We start from the raw sequence: 22,483 nt of genomic DNA, 5'->3' as shown, positions 1-22,483 counted from the left end.
TAATGTGATGAGGAGCCTTCTAAATACCGGTAAGAAAGAACTTGCAATAGTTAATACACCTCGGGCTGTTTCATCATATTGGCAGGACTGACTTTGATCCGACTCTTCCTAATACAGTAATTGTTCCTTTGAGTTTCTCTTACATAGGTTCACAGAAAAGCAGCTAAGAGAATTGATGTTAATTTTCAGGGCTCCCCCCACCAGCCCTCCCCCAACCCCATTTGCTGGATTAAGTCATTTCGCCAGCAGGTTGAAATACTGTATAATCTCCCATGGGCTCAAGCAGTATTCCAATCTCTGGAGGTTGAGAACTGCACTGGATGGGTGGGACAAAAACATTACAGAAATTAACTGTTGTTTCCTGATGGTTTATAGTTTAATTACATTCATTATCCACAGTGGGCGGCCCGGTAGTCCAGTGGTTAGCACATCGGCTTCACAGTGCAGAGGTACCGGGTTCGATTCCAGCTCCGCCCTCCCTGTGTGGAGTTTGCATGTTCTCCCCGGGCCTGCGTGGGTTTTCTCCGGGTGCTCCGGTTTCCTCCCACATTCCAAAAACATGCATGGCAGGCTGATTCGACGCTCTAAATTGTCCCTAGGTGTGAGTGTGGGCGTGGATGGTTGTTCGTCTCTGTGTGCCCTGCGATTGGCTGGCAACTGATTCAGGGTGTCCCCCGCCTACTGTCCGAAGATGGCTGGGATAGGCTCCAGCACTCCCCGCGACCCTAGTGAGGATCAAGCGGTTCGGAAAATGGATCGATGGATTATCCACAGTACATGCACCCAGAGGGAGAGATCTTTTGTCTTTCTTTGCCATGTGCTCAGTTAATGCTCATAAACAGAGGCATTCAGGCACATTTAAATTCACTTTAGGAATTCTATTCACCATACCTCAGCCATCAGTCTTGAAAGGGGACAGTTATAGACTAAAATCAACCTCTGGATGATTCAGCACCAAGGCACAGAAAAATATGTAATTTGCCCACGAGAGGAAGAATGGCAATTCACTAGTAGAGAGAGGTGAACATTCTAATTGCATGAAGACTTGGAGATGATGTAAAAACGGTCATACGTGCCATATATAGATTTCAGTTGCAAAATTGCAATTTTCACTTCACCAAATGAATGACGGACCGTGCCGTCCTCCAATAAAAATATAATTTATAAAACATGCACTACTGCCCCCTGTCAGCTGTGAGATAAACGCATTTTGCTGCGCACATTAGAAGAGAGACGTATATTCACACAGAATAAACATTTCAGCATTATTTTCAGACTGTATGCTTAAATAATCACATCCAACTAATTATTTATTTGATATTGTTTGACTTAGGCCTGTTTAAATTACATCACAAAGCAATAACACTCACACAAAATAATAAAAATAAAAATTAAAAATCAAGGTCATGAACGACCTGGATGAGAATCACACACGTTTAAAAAAAAGAGGAAAAAAATGTAAATTCAGATTCTCAAACGCCCAGGAGTCACAGTGGAGCACCGAGATGATTATATTGATGATGACGATCGATAAGACAATCAGAATTTATCAAGAAGCTCCATGACAGCAATAGTCGTACTCTGTCCAAAGATGAAGGCTCCAACAACAATGGTTATGATTCCCCAAACTGTTAAAACGACTCTGCAAAATGTGACAAATGTATTACTAAAAGTATCAACAACATATTCATGCAGTGTCCCAACAAATACAGAACAAAACTTTAAAATGTGATCAAACTTTGCTTGCAAATCTGACTAAATCTGTGTTGGAGAGGACTTCTCTTTTGTCAAGAAAATCTATAAATCTCCAGGGTTCTGAGTTTTACTTTTAAAATGTATGCAGTTACTGTATTTGCCTGTTAGAAACAATGTAGTATAGGTAATGGTAATGGTAATGTTAATTTTAAATTACTTTTATCAAATACGAAAGAAACAATATATTTATACACACATGTATATATATATAGAGAGAGAGAGAGAGAGAGAGAGAGAGAGAGAGAGAGAGAGAGAGAGAGAGAGAGAGAGAGAGAGAGAGAGAGAAAGAGAGAGATCCTGTATGTTCAGTGTCGAAATGATTGGTCATACACTTTAGTGATACTCACCGTACTCTCGGGCTCACGGGTTCATTTTGCATGATGAACACTAAGCAAAGACCTGCGTTACAAGACAAGCAAAACTTCTTAGAATTTATTTCAGCAATGCAGCCTCAGTTCTCCACAGGATAACATACACATTGACGATCTACAGGGTAATCTACGATCTGTATCAAAACATTCTCACTCAGTTAATGTAGATTTGTCAAGGGATGTCGATGAAGGTTTTGTAAATGAGGTCATTCATTCCAGATTTGGAGGACATTTTCTTTCTGCCTATGATATTTCAAGTAGGGCCTAATCTGTGCACAAAATGCAGGAACATGCACGCGTTGTGGAAAATTACAGTGTTATTGAGACAACCTTTAACTGTAGCTCCCATAAAATAGCTTTTGACAACGCCTTCAAATGACTTTTTTCTCACCCTTGTACTACCTCTGAATGTAATTTTTGTCATTCAACATATATGCAACCCTGTTCCTGAGACATCTGGAGAAAGAGGGGGAAAATAACCTCATTTTTCAAAAATGACATCAAACTACCTGCTATGGCTGTAAACCCAAGGTAAAGCATCTTTTCCATTTCTCTGTTTTTCATGTTTTCAGCCTTACGGGAGTGAATACAATGTATGATTGGAACAATACAAATCAATATACCGGTAAACGTTTTCGTTTTCCTTATTATATACAGTAGCTACATTCGTTCCTGACCAGTTAGCATAGCAGCTAACACGGCGAGCAGGTCTTGCTGGGCCATGGCCATGCTACTGTTATTAGAGTAATACTGTGTACACTACTGTTAGTGCAGTAATACTGAAATTATCATTTGTACCAAGGATAGTTGAGGAAGACAAATCAAATCATGTGATTGCCTGTTACTTGTTTTCCTTGAAATCACAACCAAAAAATGGTGAAGTAAAAGCCCCCCCCCCCCCCCTCCCCCAAAAAAAGAAAATCTGGTATCTAAATTGTGCTCCAATTCTGGAATGACTAGATTAGAGATTGGCTACTTTTCATGTACTTGTGCATCTTTACAAAAACATGTACCGGGAAAGATAAAGATGAAGAAGGCACTGATTCCTCCAATGACACTGATGACCTCACCCATGTCAGGGACAAACATGGCAATGAGAAGAGTAATGCTAATCCAGATCACAGTGAGAAGTGCCCTGCAGCGACTCTCAAAGGAGCTTGTGACGATTCCTCGACGACGCCTTTGGATTCGCACCATCAGGTTCAGGATGACGGATCTGTGAGACACGCAGACTTTCTTTTGCAGTGTAGCAAACACACAAGTCAGATGCCGTACATTACTGGCAAATCATCAGGATGGACATGTGCATTCAAAGGTTTAGAGAAGGTCAAAGTAAGTTCACTTGTATTGGTAAAAAGTAAGTTCACTTGTATTGGTTATGCGTAGTGCATTTTAGGTTTATCCTGAAATTTTACCTAAAAGCCCAATTCCCCCCCTCAATGTATGTAAATGTTCGCTAACCAAAGCTAAAACCTTTGCTACGTGTGCAGGCAACAATTTTGGTATTACATACCTCCCGAGAAGAAGAATAATTGGATAAATAGTAATAATTGATATTCCAAAAAGCAGTCTGGAAATGATCATGACAACATCATTTCCTGGAAATGACATCAAGATATCGGAAGCAACTTCTTGACCAAATGTCATGAAGCCATACACTCCTGGAGATAGAAAAAGTGGACACATTTTACAGTTTTCAGTTGACGATGCAAAGAACTTGATGATTTAGGGAGGTCAACCCACCGGTGAGAGTGTAGATGAGCAAACAGAAGAGCATGGAGATGACGGAGATGACCACCCAGTGCGTAAGCTTCTGGTTCTCCATGCTGCTGTAGATTGCTATACAGGCCTCGTGACACTGTGCACACAAGCAGTACTCCAATACAATTTCTACAAGATGTCTGTGGGAAATGTTGTCCATTTGTGAAGTCAGAGTCAAAGCCACTCATATTATAATTGAAAGAGGGCCTGATGGCTCCAAATCTCCATTCTAGTTTGTACAATGTGTTTAATTTGGTTGAGTGAGAAAATGCACTTCATGTGTGCGTTTGGTTGTTTATTTCATTCCACATTTACAGTCACTCTGATTTCATATAAGGAGGCGATGAAATCAATATGCGGCAATTAATTAGAGGACACAAATAATAAATCCTGCATTCAAGACATTCTAAATATGACAAACTACCTGGAAACCAAAGCAGATGGTCGGCACAACACTGAACATGGATGCCCACGAGCCCAAGCTGTAAAGATACCGCCATCATTTGCAGACCAAGACAAAATTAAACAAACACCATAATCAATTCGGGTGACGGTGAATTCATGATAACTGACACAAGTTTGAACAAAACACAAATGAGTTCCATCAAATAAACCTCTTGTGAACTGCAATTGTTGACAGACATTTTGCAAGAAGACGTTTTGGAGTACCGGTATTCAATGTCTCCAAATATTTTCACAGTTGGTATTCAAGTTTCACAGAAATCAAATGTAGCGTCAGTGTGACCTCTGATGGATAAAATTAGCAACAACAGTTAGTTTAATTGTCCAATTAGAATTAGTGAGTTTTACGCTGCAAAAAAAAAAGAAAAGGAGAAAATCCTCTCCACGGCCGGATGGAACCCATTTTTCCTTTACTTTACTTCTTTATGTCCGCATTATTTTGTGTCCATGTGGCCAAGGTGCACACACCAGAAGGAGTAGTACAATATCCAATGAATCAAAACAAAAAAAAATGTAGCATATTTATTGTGCCATGCTGCATTTTTTATGAAATACAAAAACCATTGTGACTGACAAATGGCACGTTTTATGAAGCACAAAAAACCATTGTGACTGACCCTTGGGGGTGCTGTGGCGTTAGGATGGCCATGTGGTTGTCCATCATGTAGTATTTGACAATCACGGCCACACACAGATAGGTCGCAGCCAATGTCCCCAGCACACTGCGGTGAGGAGAAAAACGTTCAATGACAGCAATAGGATGTCATTCCAATGTACACTTGCACAAACCTTGTGTATTTCTGAATGCCAATTTCTTTGGGGATTGACAGCGGAAGAATGATGATGAGACACATGACGAACAGTGCAAAGCGCTGGTCAGTGTACCAGTGATACGGCACTTCCCCTTCACCGGAACCCGTCACAGTCTCATACAAAGAAATACACACTGGAGAACACAAAAATAGAATTATTTGTTCCATAAATAAAGAATTAATATTTGCTAAAGAAAAAAAAACGTGAATCGTGCATATGTACAGCAGAAGCCATTTTCAAAATAGGCGTTCATCGAAATCTCATCAGGCTGAGTGTTTGAGCCCATCCGCAGTGTTTCGGATCAAAATGGATGTTGGGCGTGGGTTTGAAAATCAAATTCTCTGTTTAAAATTTAGACAGCAAAAACAATAAAGGGATTAGAATGATGTCCGATGGACAAAATGACAAAAAGAAAATTGAAAAGCAGGTTGCGGTCATGCTTCCCAAGCACATATTTATCATAATACTAGATACAATAAAAATCCAAGTGTAGATGATCGAAAATGGATTATTACTACTACTAGTACCTATAAATCTACAAACACAAAAAAAATTGTTAAAATTAAACAAAATATTTTAAAGAGGCTTTTCATGTTCATCAATTCAAAAAGAAGAATTTTATAATGGGAAAATAGAACTCTATGACATGGTACCTAAGTAATAAAATAATAAAAAAGAAAACAATTCAATAAATAATATAAAAAATGATACAGGTTGTTGATCTTTCTGATGTACTTGCCTTGGCCACCAGGAAGCAGTATATTGCAGACATGGAGCAATCCATGGAGCCTGTCACAACTCCTCAGTAAGCCACACGAATATTAGTCATGGAGACGATTGCAACTATGCTCACTACTGTAGTCTGCAGTGAGGCAATATTAGTTATTTTTTTCTGCAGAGCATAAAGGATATATGGCTGTAAGTATTTTTATACCGTTTTTTACTTTATTTCACATAACTTCCAATTGTTAGCCCATTTATCCTAAGTCAGGTGAATTAACAACCCCAACATCGGAGACACTTATGTCCACAAGAGCCTCCAAATATATGTTATCACAACTGACCCGCTCAACTCCATCTTTCATGGAGGGTGGACTCACATTTCTCCAGCTGGTCCTGCACCACTACCAGAAAGGCCACGCATATCATGAAGAGGTTGAAGCAGAAACAGACCTCACACAGTTGGCCAATGGCTCTTCCACACACTTCTCGGACCACATCCTGGTACGTCTTTTGTCTGCTGACAGATGAGGCGTAGCCAAGGATGACCAGTCCGCTGATGAGGAACACCAGAGATACCTGCACGAGTAGACCAGACTTTGTTGCCAACAACAAATCGATACTAAGAATCAGTCCATACAAATTATTAACCAATCCAAAGTGTTGAAAAGAGCCTAAGAGACCATTTATTTTGGCCTTATTATAAACGGATCACTAGCAGAAGGAAGCCAATTAGCTATGAAGTTACGTTTGCATGCAGAGTAAAATTCGCACAGTGAGCTCATTGAGTCTTTTGTAATTATTACAATATTCCTTTGAAAACATTTTGAAAGATGATGTAACCACAGCTATATGCTTTTATTATCCAAGGTTTTTTTTCTTGTAGGCAGGCAGGTAGCATTTAATCAATGAGAATGGGATTAATTCGCTTTTTTATTGGGAGGTGTTGGGTTGTTGTTCGTGCACAATAGTATATGATAGCAACATAAGCTATGATACCAACTTTAATGATGCAGCGTTCAGTAACTCAAGAGAGATGGCTTTCTTTTTTTGATTTCCTGAAAGTAGAGGTCTTGGAGATGCAAGGATACTGGCTGACAGTGCTGTTATTTAAAAACTTTTCCCAAGCAGTGCACCTTGACAAAATTCTGATGGTGACCTCCTCAGGCAGCTCCTTTAACTTCTTGTTTTGTTTCATTTCCTCTGCGTGTCCATGTGTTATTTTAAAGTGATTTAGCACCTTCATAACTATTTTTTTGCTTTATGTATAATTTGTATGATGATGTTACTGTCATACGTGAATGATTTATTTTTCCCAGCTTGGGTTCCATTCTAAATTGGGAAATCCTCAACTTATTCTGAACCGGTCGGGCCCCCTGGTTGACCTGGAAACCTCATGCAGTGTCAGTTGGAAGCAGTGCCGTGACAGCTGAAGGCCTCGAGTGGTGGCTATATTAGAACTCACCCGTGAAAAGCTTGGGCCTCTTTCACACCGGGGAGACAAAGAATTGTGTGTGTGTGTGTGTATGTGTGTGTGTGTGTGTGTGTGCGTGTGTATGTAAATTGTTCCCCCTCGTTTTTGTGATTCTCTACTTACAAATTTACATATTCACAAATTTTTGGCGGGGCCGAGGGATCTGTCCTCTGTTCTTCACTGTTTGGAGGCTCAAGCCAAAGCTGTGTCTATAATAAAAGTTACAGCTGTGCATGAATCAACTGTGATTCAAATGGGGATTCGAGTGGGCATGAAAAAGTGAACATTGAATTATAATTTTCACATTTAGTGCAAACAAAAATTTGAATATTGTTGTGTATGTTGTTACCCCGCGACCCTCATGAGAATAAGCGGGTTAGAAAATGGTGATATTGTATTTCCGGTACGATATCACATTTACAAGTGCGCCACTCATCACTCTTCAACAAATTCAAGGTAACGTGAGTATATTATTATAATGCTGTATTCAAAAGAATTTTTAGCACCAGCTTCGGAGGTTAGAATGTCGACAAAAAATACTGTAGCTGCAGCAGATACGTTAAACGGTTTACTAGAAAGACGATCATTGGTTAACTCATTCACTCCCAAAGACGTTTTTAAACGTCTTTTCAGACTTGGTCCAGAAATGGCTGGTACTGAATGAGTTAATTGGTTGACCATGTAAAGGGGAGAAGAGCAGAGGAGTTGCTCCTCATCTTCAAGTACTTTATCTATCGGACAACATGTACATTTTATTGAGAAAAGTTCTGTTTATTTTCTTTTTACATATAGTAATGTACCTATAGCACATGTTCAATCGGGAGAAAAAATGCCATTGTTTATCCAAATATTTCAAAATGATACATTTTAGAGCTGCAATGGCAACGCTGTCATACCATGAAACAGCTCAGTTACAATCACGTCAGAATCTGATATCAACCCATGCCTAATTATATTTTTATGAAGACTCAATTAAATTCTCTACATTGTGAATGTTATCTTACCAATATGCACCGGCCTATATCACTTCATTGCTACTTCTGTGTTCACCTACCAGCTCCACGCTAACAGCAGTAGTCACTCCCCCGGCTTTCTGGAAGGCCCAGGGGAAGTTTAGCAGTCCAGCACCAAGCGCTGACTTCAGCATAATGAACACGGCACCGAAGGATCCCAACCGCGGGGGATCTGAATGGGACGCAGACCGAGCCAGCAGGCTGATGCTCTCCCGAGCAAGTTCCTCCATGATGCTCTGTCTTCACCGACACTCACTCACACTTCCTCGAGGCTGAACTAATTTCTTCGCTCTGGTCCACTTGCTGTCTTGGTCATTCTGAACTACTTTTCAAGTGATCCTAAAGGGGCCACATGGTCTAATTGAACAGTTTGACTATTAAACATTTCACTCCGAGGTGACAAATGTGACACTTAGGTGTCTACCTCGTCTTCCTCTCGTTTAGGTTAGCCTGAAGCTTAAATTTTGACTGAGCTCATTGGAGATGCACAGCATTTCTATACTGTCCACCTCAGATTGACTTGCACATTATTTAGAAGGTAAAAAGTGTTGAGAGGGCTTTAGCTGTCTCTTAAAAACGCATACAGTCAGTAAATTTATGTGGCGTTATAACCCTTTAAGTCATAGGTGTCAAACTCAGGTCCTGGAGGGCCGCTGTCCTGCATGTTTTCCAAGTCTCCCTGTTGCAACACACCTGATTCAAATGATCAGATCATCAGCAAGCTCTGTGCAAGCCTGACATTGAACCTCACATCACAGCTCACAGTAAAAGAGGCCAAAAGAGAATATCTGTCGGACCTTATTCAAGCTAACCGTCACAACCCACGCGCACTATTTAAAACAATAGATTCTGTACTCAAACCCCCTCTGCCTACTTGCTCGGATTCTTCACCCGAGATGTGCAACAGATTCCTTCAGTTTTTCATTGGTAAGGTCTCTACAGCTAGGACTCCGGTCTCAAATACCGCATCTGACCCCTCTGTCCATGTTCCATGTTCAGCTGTGCTAAATTCTTTTGAAACTGTGTCCTTGGCGCTTTTGGAGGATGTAGTTCGCCAGACAAAGCCATCTGGCTCCCCTTGCGACTCTCTTCCCCCGCACTTCTTTCAGGAGGTTCTCCCGAGTGTTGGCGCATCAGTCTTGGATATCATCAACAGCAGCCTCTCTTCTGGTGTAGTTCCCCAACAGTTTAAACATGCTGTGGTCCAACCCTTGATCAAGAAAGCTGGCCTTGATCCAGATGTGCTGTCAAGTTTCAGGCCCATTTCCAAGCTGCCTTTCATTTCCAAAATTCTGGAAAAAGTGGTGCACATGCAGTTGAAAATTTTCTTGGATGAACATAACATCTTGGAGGTCTTCCAGTCAGGTTTCAAGACGATGCATAGCACGGAGTCAGCCCTGTTACGCGTTTCTAATGACATCCTCCTGGCAAATGACTCTGGAGACCACGTGTGTCTAGTTTTATTGGACTTAACTGCAGCATTTGATACAGTGGATCACAGTATTCTGCTGTCTCGTTTGCAGCACTTGTTGGGCATTGGCGGCAGTGCTCTTGAGTGGTTTAGGTCCTATTTAGCTGACAGAACCTTCTGTGTCAGCCTTGGCTGCTCTGAGTCACGCACTGCTCCCCTGTCATGTGGTGTTCCACAGGGCTCAATTCTGGGGCCTCTGCTGTTCTCGCTGTATCTGCTCCCATTGGGTTCCATCTTAAGGAAACATGGTATTCCCTTCCACTGCTATGCAGATGACTGCCAGATCTATGTCCCACTGAGCAAGAAAGACGCCTTCTCATTAAGGCCACTCCTATCCTGTCTGGAAGAAAAAAAAACCTGGATGGCACAAAATTTCTTGAGATTCAATGAAAAGAAGACAGAGGTGATATTGTTTGGTCCCAGTGGCCCTTGTACATTCCATCCTGTAGACTTGGGCCCCCTGTCTCCTTATCTTAAGTCAACAGTCTCAAACTTGGGCCTTAAACTGGACAGTGATTTCAAACTCGATCGGCAAATTGGTGCCGTTGTTAAATCCAGCTTCTTTCACCTTAGACAGCTGGCCAAAATAAAACCTCTCCTCTCACATGAACACTTTGAGATGGTAATTCATGCCTTTGTCACATCCCGGCTCGATTACTGCAATGCCCTTTACTTTGGAGTCAGCCAGTCCTCCATTAAGCGCCTTCAGCTGGTCCAGAATGCCGCCGCTCGCCTCTTGACTGGTACTCGTAAGAGGGAGCACATAACTCCTCCTCTGGCATCCCTTCACTGGCTCCCCATTCATTTTAGAGTTATTTTCAAGATCCTCTTATTTGTTTTCAAATCTCTGAATAATCTCGCGCCACCTTACCTCTCTGAGCTCATCCGCCCCTACACACCTGCCCGGCGCCTCAGGTCTGTGGACCAGACTTTATTAGAAGTACCAAGAACTAAACTGAGGCTCAGAGGGGATCGAGCCTTTTCTGTTGCTGGTCCCTCTCTCTGGAATGACCTCCCACTAAACATTCGGCAAGCCTCCTCGCTGCCCATCTTCAAAACCCTCCTCAAAACTCACTTGTATTCTTTGGCATTCGACTCAGCATGACTTAGATTTGTTCTTGGTTTTACTGTTTGGTGCTTTCTACCGCCTTTATTACCGATTTGTCTTACTGTTTATTGTGCATGTTAAATTGCTCCATGTACAGCACTTTGTATGCAGCGATGGCTGTTTGAAAGTGCTCTATAAATACTGTTGACTTGACTTGACTTGACCTATGCTTTAAGCAATGATTATTTAAGCACGAACTGTGGAGCAGCACATGTAAACAATCCATACAGCTACACTTACAGGCCCATATACTTTCTCCTAAAAAAGAAAAGACGAATATGATTGCAGTTTAATAGGTCCATTGTGAGACTCTTGAATAGTGTGTCTGTACAGTATGACTATATTATACTGCCCCCAGGTGGCCAAAACAGGCATACTAGAAGGAGCAACATAATGTCGATTGAATTGACGCAAAAAAAATGTGGCAAAAACTGTTTCGTTTATATTCATTTTAATTATGTCATGAATGTATGGTTTTATTATGTACAATGTCAGAGAGAGCTATTTTTATTTTTTTGTATCTTCTGTCACCTCGTACACTCGAACTCTGCATTAGAACTTCATAGATCTGACATAACGTAAGTTATGCCTAGCGTTTATTTTATTTTGAAGGCCTGCCACTGGGGGAAAAAAGATGGATTCTTCAGAATAGGTACAGTAAATATTGTATGAGTAATTATTTTCTGCTGAAATGCAAAATCATATGTTTAGTGAGTGTTTTAGAAAATGATAATGGAGACTGGTGATGTTGGCAAAAAACTTCAAGTGGAAGACAAAGCAGATCAGTGACTTCATCAAAATAATGATGTCCAGTGTCCATCCATCCATCCATTTTCCGAACCGCTTGACCCTCACTAGGGTCGCGGGGGGTGCCGGAGCCTATCCCAGCCGTCTCCGGGCAGCAGGCGGGGGACACCCTGAATCAGTTGCCAGCCAATCGCAGGGCACACAGAGACGAACAACCATCCACGCCCACACTCACACCCAGGGACAATTTAGAGCGTCCAATCAGCCTGACATGCATGTTTTTGGAATGTGGGAGGAAACCGGAGCACCCGGAGAAAACCCACGCAAGCCCGGGGAGAACATGCAAACTCCACACAGGGAGGCCGGAGCTGGAATCGAACCCGGTACCTCCGCACTGTGAAGCCGACGTGCTAACCACTGGACTACCGGGCCGCCCATGTCCAGTGTCCTGTTTTCCAATTTTTTCTCTTTAGACACAATCACTCCTTCACATTTCTTTCTTTTGTTGGTTTTTTTTGTTTGTTTTTAATCAACTCATGGTTACAACTGTACAAGCCTATGAATTACTGACTGTCAGTGACATTGTGATGAAGTAGGCCTATTAAATGTTTGCATTTGTTGATGCCCTGGTCCTATAGAACAGAGAAAACAATCTGGTACATGGCACTCTGTAATCCTGAACTTGTTTGACGTTGCACACCATCTGTTGTCCACAAGAGAGAGAGAGAAATCCAAACCTTGCGTGCTACTCACTGTTTTTAACACCATGATTGTAAGACTTGGACAAAATGTATAATTGCAATATTTCACCTACTGTACAACAAAAATACTTTTCAGCAGAACAAAGACATCTACTGAGGGCAAACAATCCTAATTTTGGCGTCAAACAGATTTAGGCAGATTCATACATTTTGTTCTGAATATTCATGTGTTATTCATTGCAGTGACTGACTGGCAACCAGTTCAGTGTATAACCGGACTTTCACTTGGTGGGAAAGGTTTCATCTTTATTCAACCCTGAGCAGGCTATGTGGTGGAAGAGGATGGTTGGATGGATGGATGGATTGATGGATAGCTGAATGGATGGATGGATATCATTGTTCCTTGAGAAATTAAGAATGTGTTGAAAAATGCCTAATCTCACAATGGAAAAAAAAAGTCAATTTTGAAGTCTCACCTTTATGGCTCTACCTAAATTTGAGCTTAGCACTAATACTCAACATACAGTAATTTCCTGAACATTGGAAGCAGTGGTGCGTAAAGTTGCTGGTCTCAAACGAAAGGCTCGAGGGCCTGATCTGGCCCACCACATCATTTTATGTGGCCCGTCAGAAGCTAATGATGTGCATCAAGCTCATGTTACTTGCTAAAATACTAAACTTGCAAGTTGTCTTCACTTATAAAAATATTAGGATATTGCAGACATTTTTTGTTACTATCCTCTGATTTCAAAACGAGTTTTTCATCAGTTTGCTGTGCATATGTCATATGTGGCAATGATACATTTAATTGGGTTCCTTGTCAGAATGGCCCCCTGTTGGAAACCTTAACTACAATGTGGCCCACGAAAAAATGTGTTTAACACCCCTAGCATTGGCAATGCGATTCCAGTTTTTCTTTTACAACACAGTAATGATTTCAACATAACAGGCATACTTAACTGGATCTCATAATATTCCACAATAATGGCCTGCACATTGATCAATGCATTCATATTCAGGAGACGTTTTCCTTTCTACATGCTGACGCTGGATACTGAAAAAAAGGCCATTGTCAAATGAGTGACTGAAACAGCAGACAAACCAACGACCTTGAACATGTAATCAGTCTTATTTCATATCAACACTGCCATCATTTAATGACACTCATTCGTGATCGTTTGTGCAGTACTGTATATAAGATTACATATTATAAATATTAACTTGAATATAAGTTTAATACAGTAATCTTTTATATAACACAATGGCTGGCTCAGCAGCTGCTGCTTCTTAATATTCATCATGCTGCAGTGATGCTGCCTTGACACCTGACCTCTGACTTTTTTTTTTTTAGATGTCACGTGAGCGGTCCACCTCACTCTCCGTTCGTTATAAATTTTCTCTCAGGGCTCTAAGAGTCTTTCAAATGTTTGGAGGCGGATGCAAGAGCGAATGAATAAAGACAGGCAAGATTAATATACTCATGCCGTGATTGTTATGAAACCGTTTAAGGGTATTAAGATTACGCACACAGATGTGCAAATACTCCCAGCACTCACTAGCTGAAAAAGCTCTATTTTAGAAAACTAAAATCTCTATTTGGAAAAAAACAGCAAAAAAAAAAAACATTAATTGTGTTTATACATTTGATACCTGTGAAACACAAAAATATCAGATATTATTACTGCTATCTACAATACCTTATATGAGACATTCCAATGAATCGGTGCCATTTGTATTCACAGGAAATTAAATGTATAGATGCATGATAAAAAAAATAATACTATTTTTATGAAGCAAAGTATACTGCACATTGTATTTTTTTGCATATTTAATACATATAAATTAAAGTGGTCTTTTAAACTACCTTGAACACAAGAAAAATTTATTGCCTCTTCCCGTTTCCTAAAATTTGAATTTAAAATAAAATATAATCATTTAAATGCTAAACATTATATATACCTGTATCTATATATATATAGATATATAGATATATATTTGTTGTTTTGTTTTTTTAATATCCCAAGTACACAAAAAAAATTGTGGGGGTTCAATTTACACTTCGGTCATGCCTCCTGGATTTTACCTCAGTCCTGTTTAACGAACACATTACCCCCTCTGAAAAATGTGAGACCCAGGTTGGCGGATTAAATACTAGTTACACTCCTGTAACCTTAAAATATATATTTGTTGTTGTTCAATCATTGCATGGTGCTGAGTTGACACACATTCATATGTGGCTATAGTTCATGTTCAAAGCTCTCAGCTCACTAGTTTTACTTTCAATGCCTCTTGCTCTAAGAAATAGTTTAAGTACAATAAAACAATGACGCAAAAAAGTTGCCTGAGATGGGGCAATGCACATTTTGAGTAGTTTATTCTGTGTGTTATCAGATTTATCATTGCAAGATTTACAACAAGCAAATGGAACCGACTCGGTATTGTGCGTGTTTCGGGGCGGGGGAGTATTTTAACCCTTTCATGCACCCTGTAACCTGATAACATGATAAACTGTCCACTGTAGTAACCTCTGTCCCTGAAAGGGTCAAAATGAGATTCGTCATCGACTGGATAAATTAAAATAAATGTGTCAATAAATATGAACAATAATAATAATATATATAAAGTGTTTGTACTGACATTCACTTTTTTCATTGTGAGCATATCAGGCAGAAAAGAGTCAGTTCAGTCAAAGGCTGGCAACTGTTTGCAGTCCATTTATCTTGAGCAAAACTCTTTCAATTGGGTCGGCTTCTCTCTGAGAAGGAGACATTTAATCTGATCGTACTGAAGTACATTTTAAAGCCGAAACAAAAGTAACAATAAGTCTTCCTGACTCGCTCTCGGAAATTCAGATTCTGGGATTGAGACCTAATCACGAATGCTCCTGACCTGCTCAAGTGTTTGGATCCTCTCTCCGAAGCTGGTATTATTCTTCTCCTGATCTGGTCACCTACATGTTCCTGAGCAGCTTCACAATTACATTTTTGTCAGCACTCGGGTCAGAATATACAGTAAATATACTATAATGTACAGTCTGTTGGTATAACAAGTGGTCATACTAATGTCTCTTAGCAAAAGTAAGAAAATTCCCACATTTGAATCCATTGCTAGTTCCTGAGCAGCACTAACAAAGTGCTGCATGTTGGAAAGATCATTGTGGTAAGAGATGGGACCCATTGGTATGTTCTCCCCTTCAGTGTTTCCTGGTTGGTCTGATCCGAGGTGGGAGGAGTCAGGGGTGCAGGCACAGTGCTGGGTGCGAGGGTGGTGAGGCTGGCGCACATGTTGTAGAGGTTTCCCGAAAACTCAGCCTTCCTGGATTCTTGTCTGAGAGACTCCCACACAGTCGCTGCTTCTCTGGGACAGTCAGACATGGCCGCATTGGCACAATTATGGAAGTCATTCCAGGACCTTCAAGGAATGAAGAGGTGAAGATCATTTGGTGTGGAATGAAGCCATCACTTATTGTGACATACACCTGATTTTTTTTTTTTTTTAAATGTCGACACAGTCCAGTTTAAATGCTAGGTTTTTCTGATGTACAAGTATGAGCCCAAGATAAATAATTTCAAAACTTTTCCCACCATTTGTGTAACCTATACCCTGTACAATTCAATTGGGAGAAAATACAATCTTTTCAAGAGAGAATGTAAAAAATAAACAAGTGACATAATGTGGTTGCACAAGTGTACACACCCTCTTTTAACTGGGGATGCGACTGTACACAGAATTAATAATTCACATTCAGACTCGTGTTGAATGGGAATCAGTTAACACGTGCCACCATATAGAGTGCCTCTGAGTAACCCCAGATAAAGTTCAGATGTTCTAGTAGGCTTTTCAGATTTTTTAATTTATTTTTTTTTGCTTTCTTGCAGAAGCCTGATGGTTTTGTGCTAACGCTGAATGTTATTATGAGCTGTTCATAATTCCTTCAAATTCGGGTTATGTTAAGGGTTAGGCCACTAACAAATTTAACTAATAACAAAAGACAGGCTGCCAATCAGGGCGGCCTTATGGTCGAGTAGTTAGTGTGTTGACCTCACAGTGCAGAGGTACCGGGTTCGATTCCAGCTTTGGCTTTCCGATGTGGAGTTTGCATGTTCTCCCAGTGCCTGCGTGGGTTTTTGTACTCCGGTTTCCTTCCACATTCCAAAAACATGCATGGCAGGTTGATTGAACACTCTGATTTGTCCCTAGGTGAGAGCGTGGTTGGTTCTTTGTAATTTGTTTTGTCTTAGGTATCAGTGTCTGGTATCGACAGCCTCCACAAGTGGCTGCCTTACAATAAGGTAGGTATGAGTCCGAAACAGATACTTGCTATCAGCACTCGCTCATCCCTCGGTTTTGATGGTGAGAGGCTGATTCTCACCTGCAGATTGTGTCAATGTCCTGCGTGTCCTGGTCTTTTTGTGTTACCACCAAACTGTCCCCGAGTGTCAGCAAACACTGCGCAAAACTCTTGTAGATGGAACCACATGAAACAGCAATTGCAGCTCCATGACACACTTGGACCAAACCTGGAGAAAAGGAAAATGTTGCAATAAAAGTGCATTACAATATGTACTGAACAACGCATGCAGACTGTACCCTTGGGGTCAAAACAATATACAGTATCTTCACATGGATGGTAGGGAGAGTTCATGTAGTTTCGTAAAATGCAATGTCCATATGCTTGTAAGGATCAAATAGATGCAAAAATATGGTGTGTTGTATTCATCTGGAAGGATTACACATTGTGAAAGCCTCAGTCATTGTAGCCTTACATAAGACACAAAACACAACCCTCTGGAAAGATTTATCTACTCACAATTTTGCTATCTGGCTAGTGGGTTTTGGTGCTATTTAGTAGCGCCGTTTAATAGAACAAGGCCGAGCCATCAGGATGTGTTCCACTTCTAGTGGGTTAGTGGGGTTACTACGGTTGGTGTTGGTCAATTTCCTCCCCACCAAACTGACTCATTTTCAAGACACATGAAAAACATGGGGCGGCCCAGTAGTCCAGTGGTTAGCACGTCGGCTTCACAGTGCAGAGGTACCGGGTTCGATTCCAGCTCCGGCATCCCTGTGTGGAGTTTGCATGTTCTCCCCGGGCCTGCGTGGGTTTTCTCCGGGTGCTCCGGTTTCCTCCCACATTCCAAAAACATGCATGGCAGGCTGATTGAACACTCAAAATTACCCCTAGGTATGGTTGTTCGTCTCTGTGTGCCCTGTGATTGGCTGGCAACCAATTCAGGGTGTCCCCCGCCTATTGCCCGGAGACGGCTGGGATAGCCTCCAGCACCCCCCGCGACCCCAGTGAGGATCAAGCGGTTCGGAAAATGGATGGATGGATGGATGGATGAAAAACATGAAATGTGGAAATCTTTCATTCGATTATTTTTTTTATTTATTATGCTGATTATTGTCCCTCGAAAGGATATTCAAGATACACTGCACTGTATATGCCGCTGTACTCTAGCAAAGAAGTACAGATATCAGATTGAAAAATACATTAAAAAAATGTTAGATTTCTTGAGGTTAGGGGATGTGGGGGGTCAGCATTATCCTGATGAGCACCCTGACAGCAGTAAGAAAGCAGATGAGCAATCCTCAAACCACAAATTGCAGTTACAGTGGTGCCTTGTCATTTTAATTTGTTCTATGTGCACCATCATGACTCAAAATATGTGAATTGCATCCCAAATTATCTTTCCTCATTGAAACCAGTTGAAATGGTATCTGTTACAGCCCCCCCCCCCCCCCCCCAAAAAATTAATCGTCATTGTGTTGCATTTTGTGAGGCACGGTGGCTGGGCGACTGGTTAGCACTTGCGCTTCACAGTACAGAGGTGCAGGGTTCGATTTCAGCGCCCACATTCCTGTGTGGAGTTTGCATGTTCTCCGCGTGCCTGCGTGGTTTTTCTCCGGGTTGTCCAGTTTCCTCCCACATTCCAAAAACATGCGTGGCAGGTTAATGGAAGACTCTAAATAGTCCCAAGATGCGAGTGGGACTGCGGATACGATAGCTTGTATCTTGAAAAGTCGGGGGGGGGGGGGGTCCACAGAGGGCCTTGAAAGGAAACCCTCAAGTTCAAAAGCACAAGACAGTATAAATGGGCTACTACCAGACCCCATACTGCTGACAGTGTCCCACATTCTACTAAGCAATTTTCTAGCCCCTAACCTGCTCAGGGTGGCAGCAGGGAACAGAGTCTATCTGATGTGGTACCATAATCTCATTAATTTAACAAAAATGTTCAAAAGTATTCCATTCAATCTCAGACTTTTTTTTTTGTTGTTAATTTAACCATTTGCAAAATCTTGTTAGAGTCAGGAAGATAACAATATAGTGTCCTCTCACTATCCATGGGAGGTGCATGGGGGCAGAACCCTGCCATAAATAGTGACCACCCAAAAAGGTTTGTGATATGTCTAACATTTTCATGTTAGACATTGCCATTTTTCAGCAAATAACAGGGAATAGGTTGCACAACCAAAAAAAATCCACAAATGGGCAAATTCCTTTACATACTGTAGAGTTTCCGTATCGTGCCAATCTAAAGAAAGTATTATCTTGGCAATGTTTTATAACATCCTTTGTCTTGGTCCCCAACAAACAGCATAGTCCCTGCTGAACTATGTCTAAATCGCACATACCTGTATGTCCACAAATATGTAGACTCACTGTAATCCACATGACATCATTCTTAACATGTAATTCAATGTAAAGTTATGGTAAACAAATGGCATTTCAACCGATCATAAATGGGAAATTTTACACACATGGTAATTCAATGTAAAGTTATGGTAAACAAATGGCATTTCAACCGATCATAAATGGGAAATTTTACACACATACATGTGTGTACAAATGATAGGAGAGGCCATCTGTTTTTAACCCATGTCAGACAATTTTGTGAGTTTTGTGAACAAGGTAAATGCCCATCTAAACATGAGGTCCAAATAGAAACGTGAAAACAACCCTCCAAAATGGAAGAAAATTACAACAAAGTTCTGGAAACTTGCACACAATGCACACACACTCACAAAGACCAAACAGAAACGATCTTACTGATGGAGAAGATGATGGGCAGCAGTAGAGCCATGGCGCCTGCCCGCGACTTCATCATTGGGCTCAGCAGAGTCCCGGGGAGATGAGTCCCTCTTACAACACAGAAGATCTAATGTGATGCTCTTGATGAATGGAAATCCACAAAATGTGAAGCGTCCTTCCACCATCCGTTGGGAATTCATGAGATTGCAAAAGCACAGAATGCGCAGAGGCATGAGCCTGCTGGATTAGCGTGCATATGTGTGTGTGTGTGTGCGTGTCATGAGAGGGTTGGACCAACACATCCTAGCGCAGCACACTAGATTAAAGCATTCTAATTTCCGGTCTTTAGTATTTAGAACCTTTATTGCACACACACACACACAAACACACACACACATAAATACATATTATGAGAAACTATAATAATGTGTCCAACAAACACTGACCTGGAGCAGAATCCTTCTTTCACAAGTGTGACATGGGAGATGTAAAATAGAAACATGATGATGAGTACGTTTTTTTTTTCCAAGTGAACAGATGGTGTCCCAATGCAGATGAGAGGATGTGGCAGCACAGCACCCTTTGAGAGTATAGTACCAATCCAGTGGGCGTCATGCAAAGCCATAATGTGTTGGTCATAAGTTATTTGAAGAGGGCAAAAAAGACACTCTACGCTGATGTCGCCGTAAAGTGATATTTAATATATCTTTTACATTTGACGTTCTACAGAGAAGAGAGTTGTTAAAATACCTTGCCAGTGATTTTAAATGTACTGGTTAACAAATATTTACAATTTTTCTAACCAGTGATGCAAGTAAATGTTTTTAAATACTTTTTTTGGGGGGCGGGAGGGGCGATTTCAAATCTGCCCAACCAATCAAATAATATTTAAGACAAAGGTAAAGACATTTTTAAATCAGCATCAAAAATACGTTTTGGGAATACGGAATGCAATCTCTGAATCAAATTTGCTCGTGAACACTGAAATTTATTTCAATTAAGACTTCAAAATCGTTAGAAATCAAGCTCGCGTTGCCAAACGCTGTGGTCATGTCCACTGAAAGTGTTGAAACCATGTACCGCTGTCAACTGCCAATCAAATGATATTACCGGTACTATGACCTGGAAAATGGTTGCTTCATTATTATGCCTACACATAATGACATGTTTGAGCCAATAAATATACAATACCACCTTAATACATCCAGTGGATGGAATAATGGAATACTGGACATCCCTCACTATAACAACGAGGCGCTCTAAAGCCTCCACCCCCTCCTGCTCTTTTGTCGTTCTCTGCGTGACTAGGGAACACTCATGGCTGACAGCGAGGCGCTCTTACGCCGCCACACCAGCGCACTATCTGAGGGAAAGATAGTGGGAGGTGGACGACTTATGCTAAGTGCATCACTAGGGACCCGTTTTTAGCCACAGCCCATAAAAATCAGGAAAATGGAGAAATGCGTTATCTCTACAGCTGAGTACTACAGTACACTTTCAGCAATTGTCTTCAAACATGTGTCATATGTTTAAAACCAAGACTCTGAATTCACTTAACAGGGTCCTAATGATGCATTGCCTTTACCTGGGCTTGACATCCTCTTCCTCTATACCTGTTGGCGTCCAAATCATGTGCTACACCCATCTACAGATGGCTCACACTGTGCATTAGTGTAAATCCTGGTTCACATCTGTACACTGACAGAGGAGAAATGGGAGCCCATTGTTAATCTGCGGTTTAATACAACCATTAACTGAAGACTAATCTGTCTGTGTCTGACGTTGCTGGCCTAAATCAATACATCATCATGGAAGCTACTTCAGCAGCAGCTGTTAGTTTGGCAGACACATTTTCACATTGTCACTTTGAACATATGCTTAAGACACATTTATGAAGTATGTTGCATCATTAACATTCTCAGGAATTTGAGCTAATCTTACTTTAGGCTTTTTTTAATTGTGGGTTTTTTTCTGCTTCCATATAAAATCACAATCATAAGCATGTACTGATATTTATATGTGAAAGGTCAAACTTCAACAAAAAGGTATGGATAAGAACTTTTCCACTCATCAGCCACAATATTTGGTGCCACTCTGTAATTCATTCAGACTTAAAACGTATACCTCAACAAAGTGGAAACTTCAAAATTGCAATGGGGCCTTGAGGTAAGAGCTTACTTCATTCTGTCAGCACGTTCATTTCTCAAAACTGTTTTATTTAAAACGCCTTCATGACCCCAAAATTGCAATGTGCTTTTTTTGCACTCTATAATATTGTACTCTACAAGAACATACAATAATGCCATCATTAAATAAGTTTCTTTAAAAAAAGAATTAAACAGTTGTTGCTGCATTTTCTGCTTCAATTCAATGAACATTGTGCAGTTACTTCTGCACACAGCAAAGCAGTGTAATACAGATATATGGATACACGTGGGATCCAGGCAAAACTCCTCCGCAGTAATATTAGTTGTTCTTCACAGAGGATAAATAACATATCGTACTGTAACTAAAAGATTTTCCAATAAAAAAATTGTGCATGAGCAGGTCCTTGGTCTGGATGTAAAAGGTTTGCGTTGTAATAATGGCAGCTTTTGAAAAGGAAGCTAGTTGGGTAAATTTGATTGACAGGCCTGGATTAGAGCATTATGTAACACAGAATCAGAAAAAAAAATCCAGATGAGATTAGAGTCTGGGACCTCACTCTGTGGAATACTCACCGCCCGTGCATTCAACCTTACCCTTGACGTCATCATCATTACTTTGTTGTGATTGTCATGACACTATCGACCCACACAGGGGCGGTTCTGGATCAATTTCACTGAGGGGGCCGGGCTGGGGCCAGGGGTTTTGATGGGGGGGCACATTCAACCCAGGGCTAAAAAGACAGATTCGAAATCTTATTTGACTTTTTATTTCTTCAGATTTGGGTGTCTTGAAAGGCGCTTATAAATAAAATGTATTATTATTATTATTATTATTAGGAGGGCTAAAATGTCTGCAAGCGTAACAATACGTCTGTTGAGAATATTCAAGCCAGGGGATGATATG

At 40.9% G+C, this 22,483-nt stretch overlaps 2 protein-coding genes across 2 annotated transcripts; both read right to left on the bottom strand.

Moving 5' to 3' along the window:
* Positions 1–489: 489 nt before the first annotated feature.
* Positions 490–8,599, bottom strand: slc38a8b (solute carrier family 38 member 8b). The gene is made up of 10 exons (XM_086106853.1): positions 8,411–8,599; positions 6,263–6,461; positions 5,139–5,295; positions 4,967–5,071; positions 4,312–4,369; positions 3,870–3,984; positions 3,640–3,787; positions 3,140–3,342; positions 2,103–2,154; positions 490–1,642 (listed from the first exon to the last, which is right to left on the bottom strand). The coding sequence occupies exons 1-10, from the start codon at positions 8,597–8,599 to the stop codon at positions 1,540–1,542; spliced, it is 1,329 nt and encodes a 442-aa protein (XP_085962979.1). The 3' UTR covers positions 490–1,539.
* Positions 8,600–14,750: 6,151 nt separating this feature from the next.
* Positions 14,751–19,714, bottom strand: nrn1lb (neuritin 1-like b). The gene is made up of 3 exons (XM_086106787.1): positions 19,451–19,714; positions 16,769–16,916; positions 14,751–15,807 (listed from the first exon to the last, which is right to left on the bottom strand). Exons 1-3 carry the CDS (start codon positions 19,506–19,508, stop codon positions 15,504–15,506), a joined length of 510 nt encoding a protein of 169 aa, XP_085962913.1. The 5' UTR covers positions 19,509–19,714; the 3' UTR covers positions 14,751–15,503.
* Between the last annotated feature and the right edge of the window lie 2,769 nt (positions 19,715–22,483).

Source organism: Hippocampus guttulatus, chromosome 3 (assembly GCF_054856545.1).
Source record: "Hippocampus guttulatus isolate MCC_2025c chromosome 3, RoL_Hgut_1.0, whole genome shotgun sequence".
Lineage (NCBI taxonomy): Eukaryota > Metazoa > Chordata > Actinopteri > Syngnathiformes > Syngnathidae > Hippocampus > Hippocampus guttulatus.
This window is presented reverse-complemented; position numbering and strand designations above follow the sequence as displayed.

Excerpts from the sequence above, each read along its gene's own strand:
- slc38a8b (XM_086106853.1), bottom strand. The coding sequence starts at position 8,599 with ATGGAGGAACTTGCTCGGGAGAGCATCAGCCTGCTGGCTCGGTCTGCG. Across the intron at positions 4,370-4,966 it reads ACGCCACAGCACCCCCAAGG|CTTGGGCTCGTGGGCATCCA; the intron begins GTCAGTCACAAT and ends GTATCTTTACAG. Across the intron at positions 3,343-3,639 it reads ATTATTCTTCTTCTCGGGAG|ATCCGTCATCCTGAACCTGA; the intron begins GTATGTAATACC and ends CGTGTCTCACAG.
- nrn1lb (XM_086106787.1), bottom strand. The coding sequence starts at position 19,508 with ATGATGAAGTCGCGGGCAGGCGCCATGGCTCTACTGCTGCCCATCATC. Across the intron at positions 16,917-19,450 it reads GCCCATCATCTTCTCCATCA|GTTTGGTCCAAGTGTGTCAT; the intron begins GTAAGATCGTTT and ends CCTTTTCTCCAG. Across the intron at positions 15,808-16,768 it reads GACATTGACACAATCTGCAG|GTCCTGGAATGACTTCCATA; the intron begins GTGAGAATCAGC and ends CATTCCTTGAAG.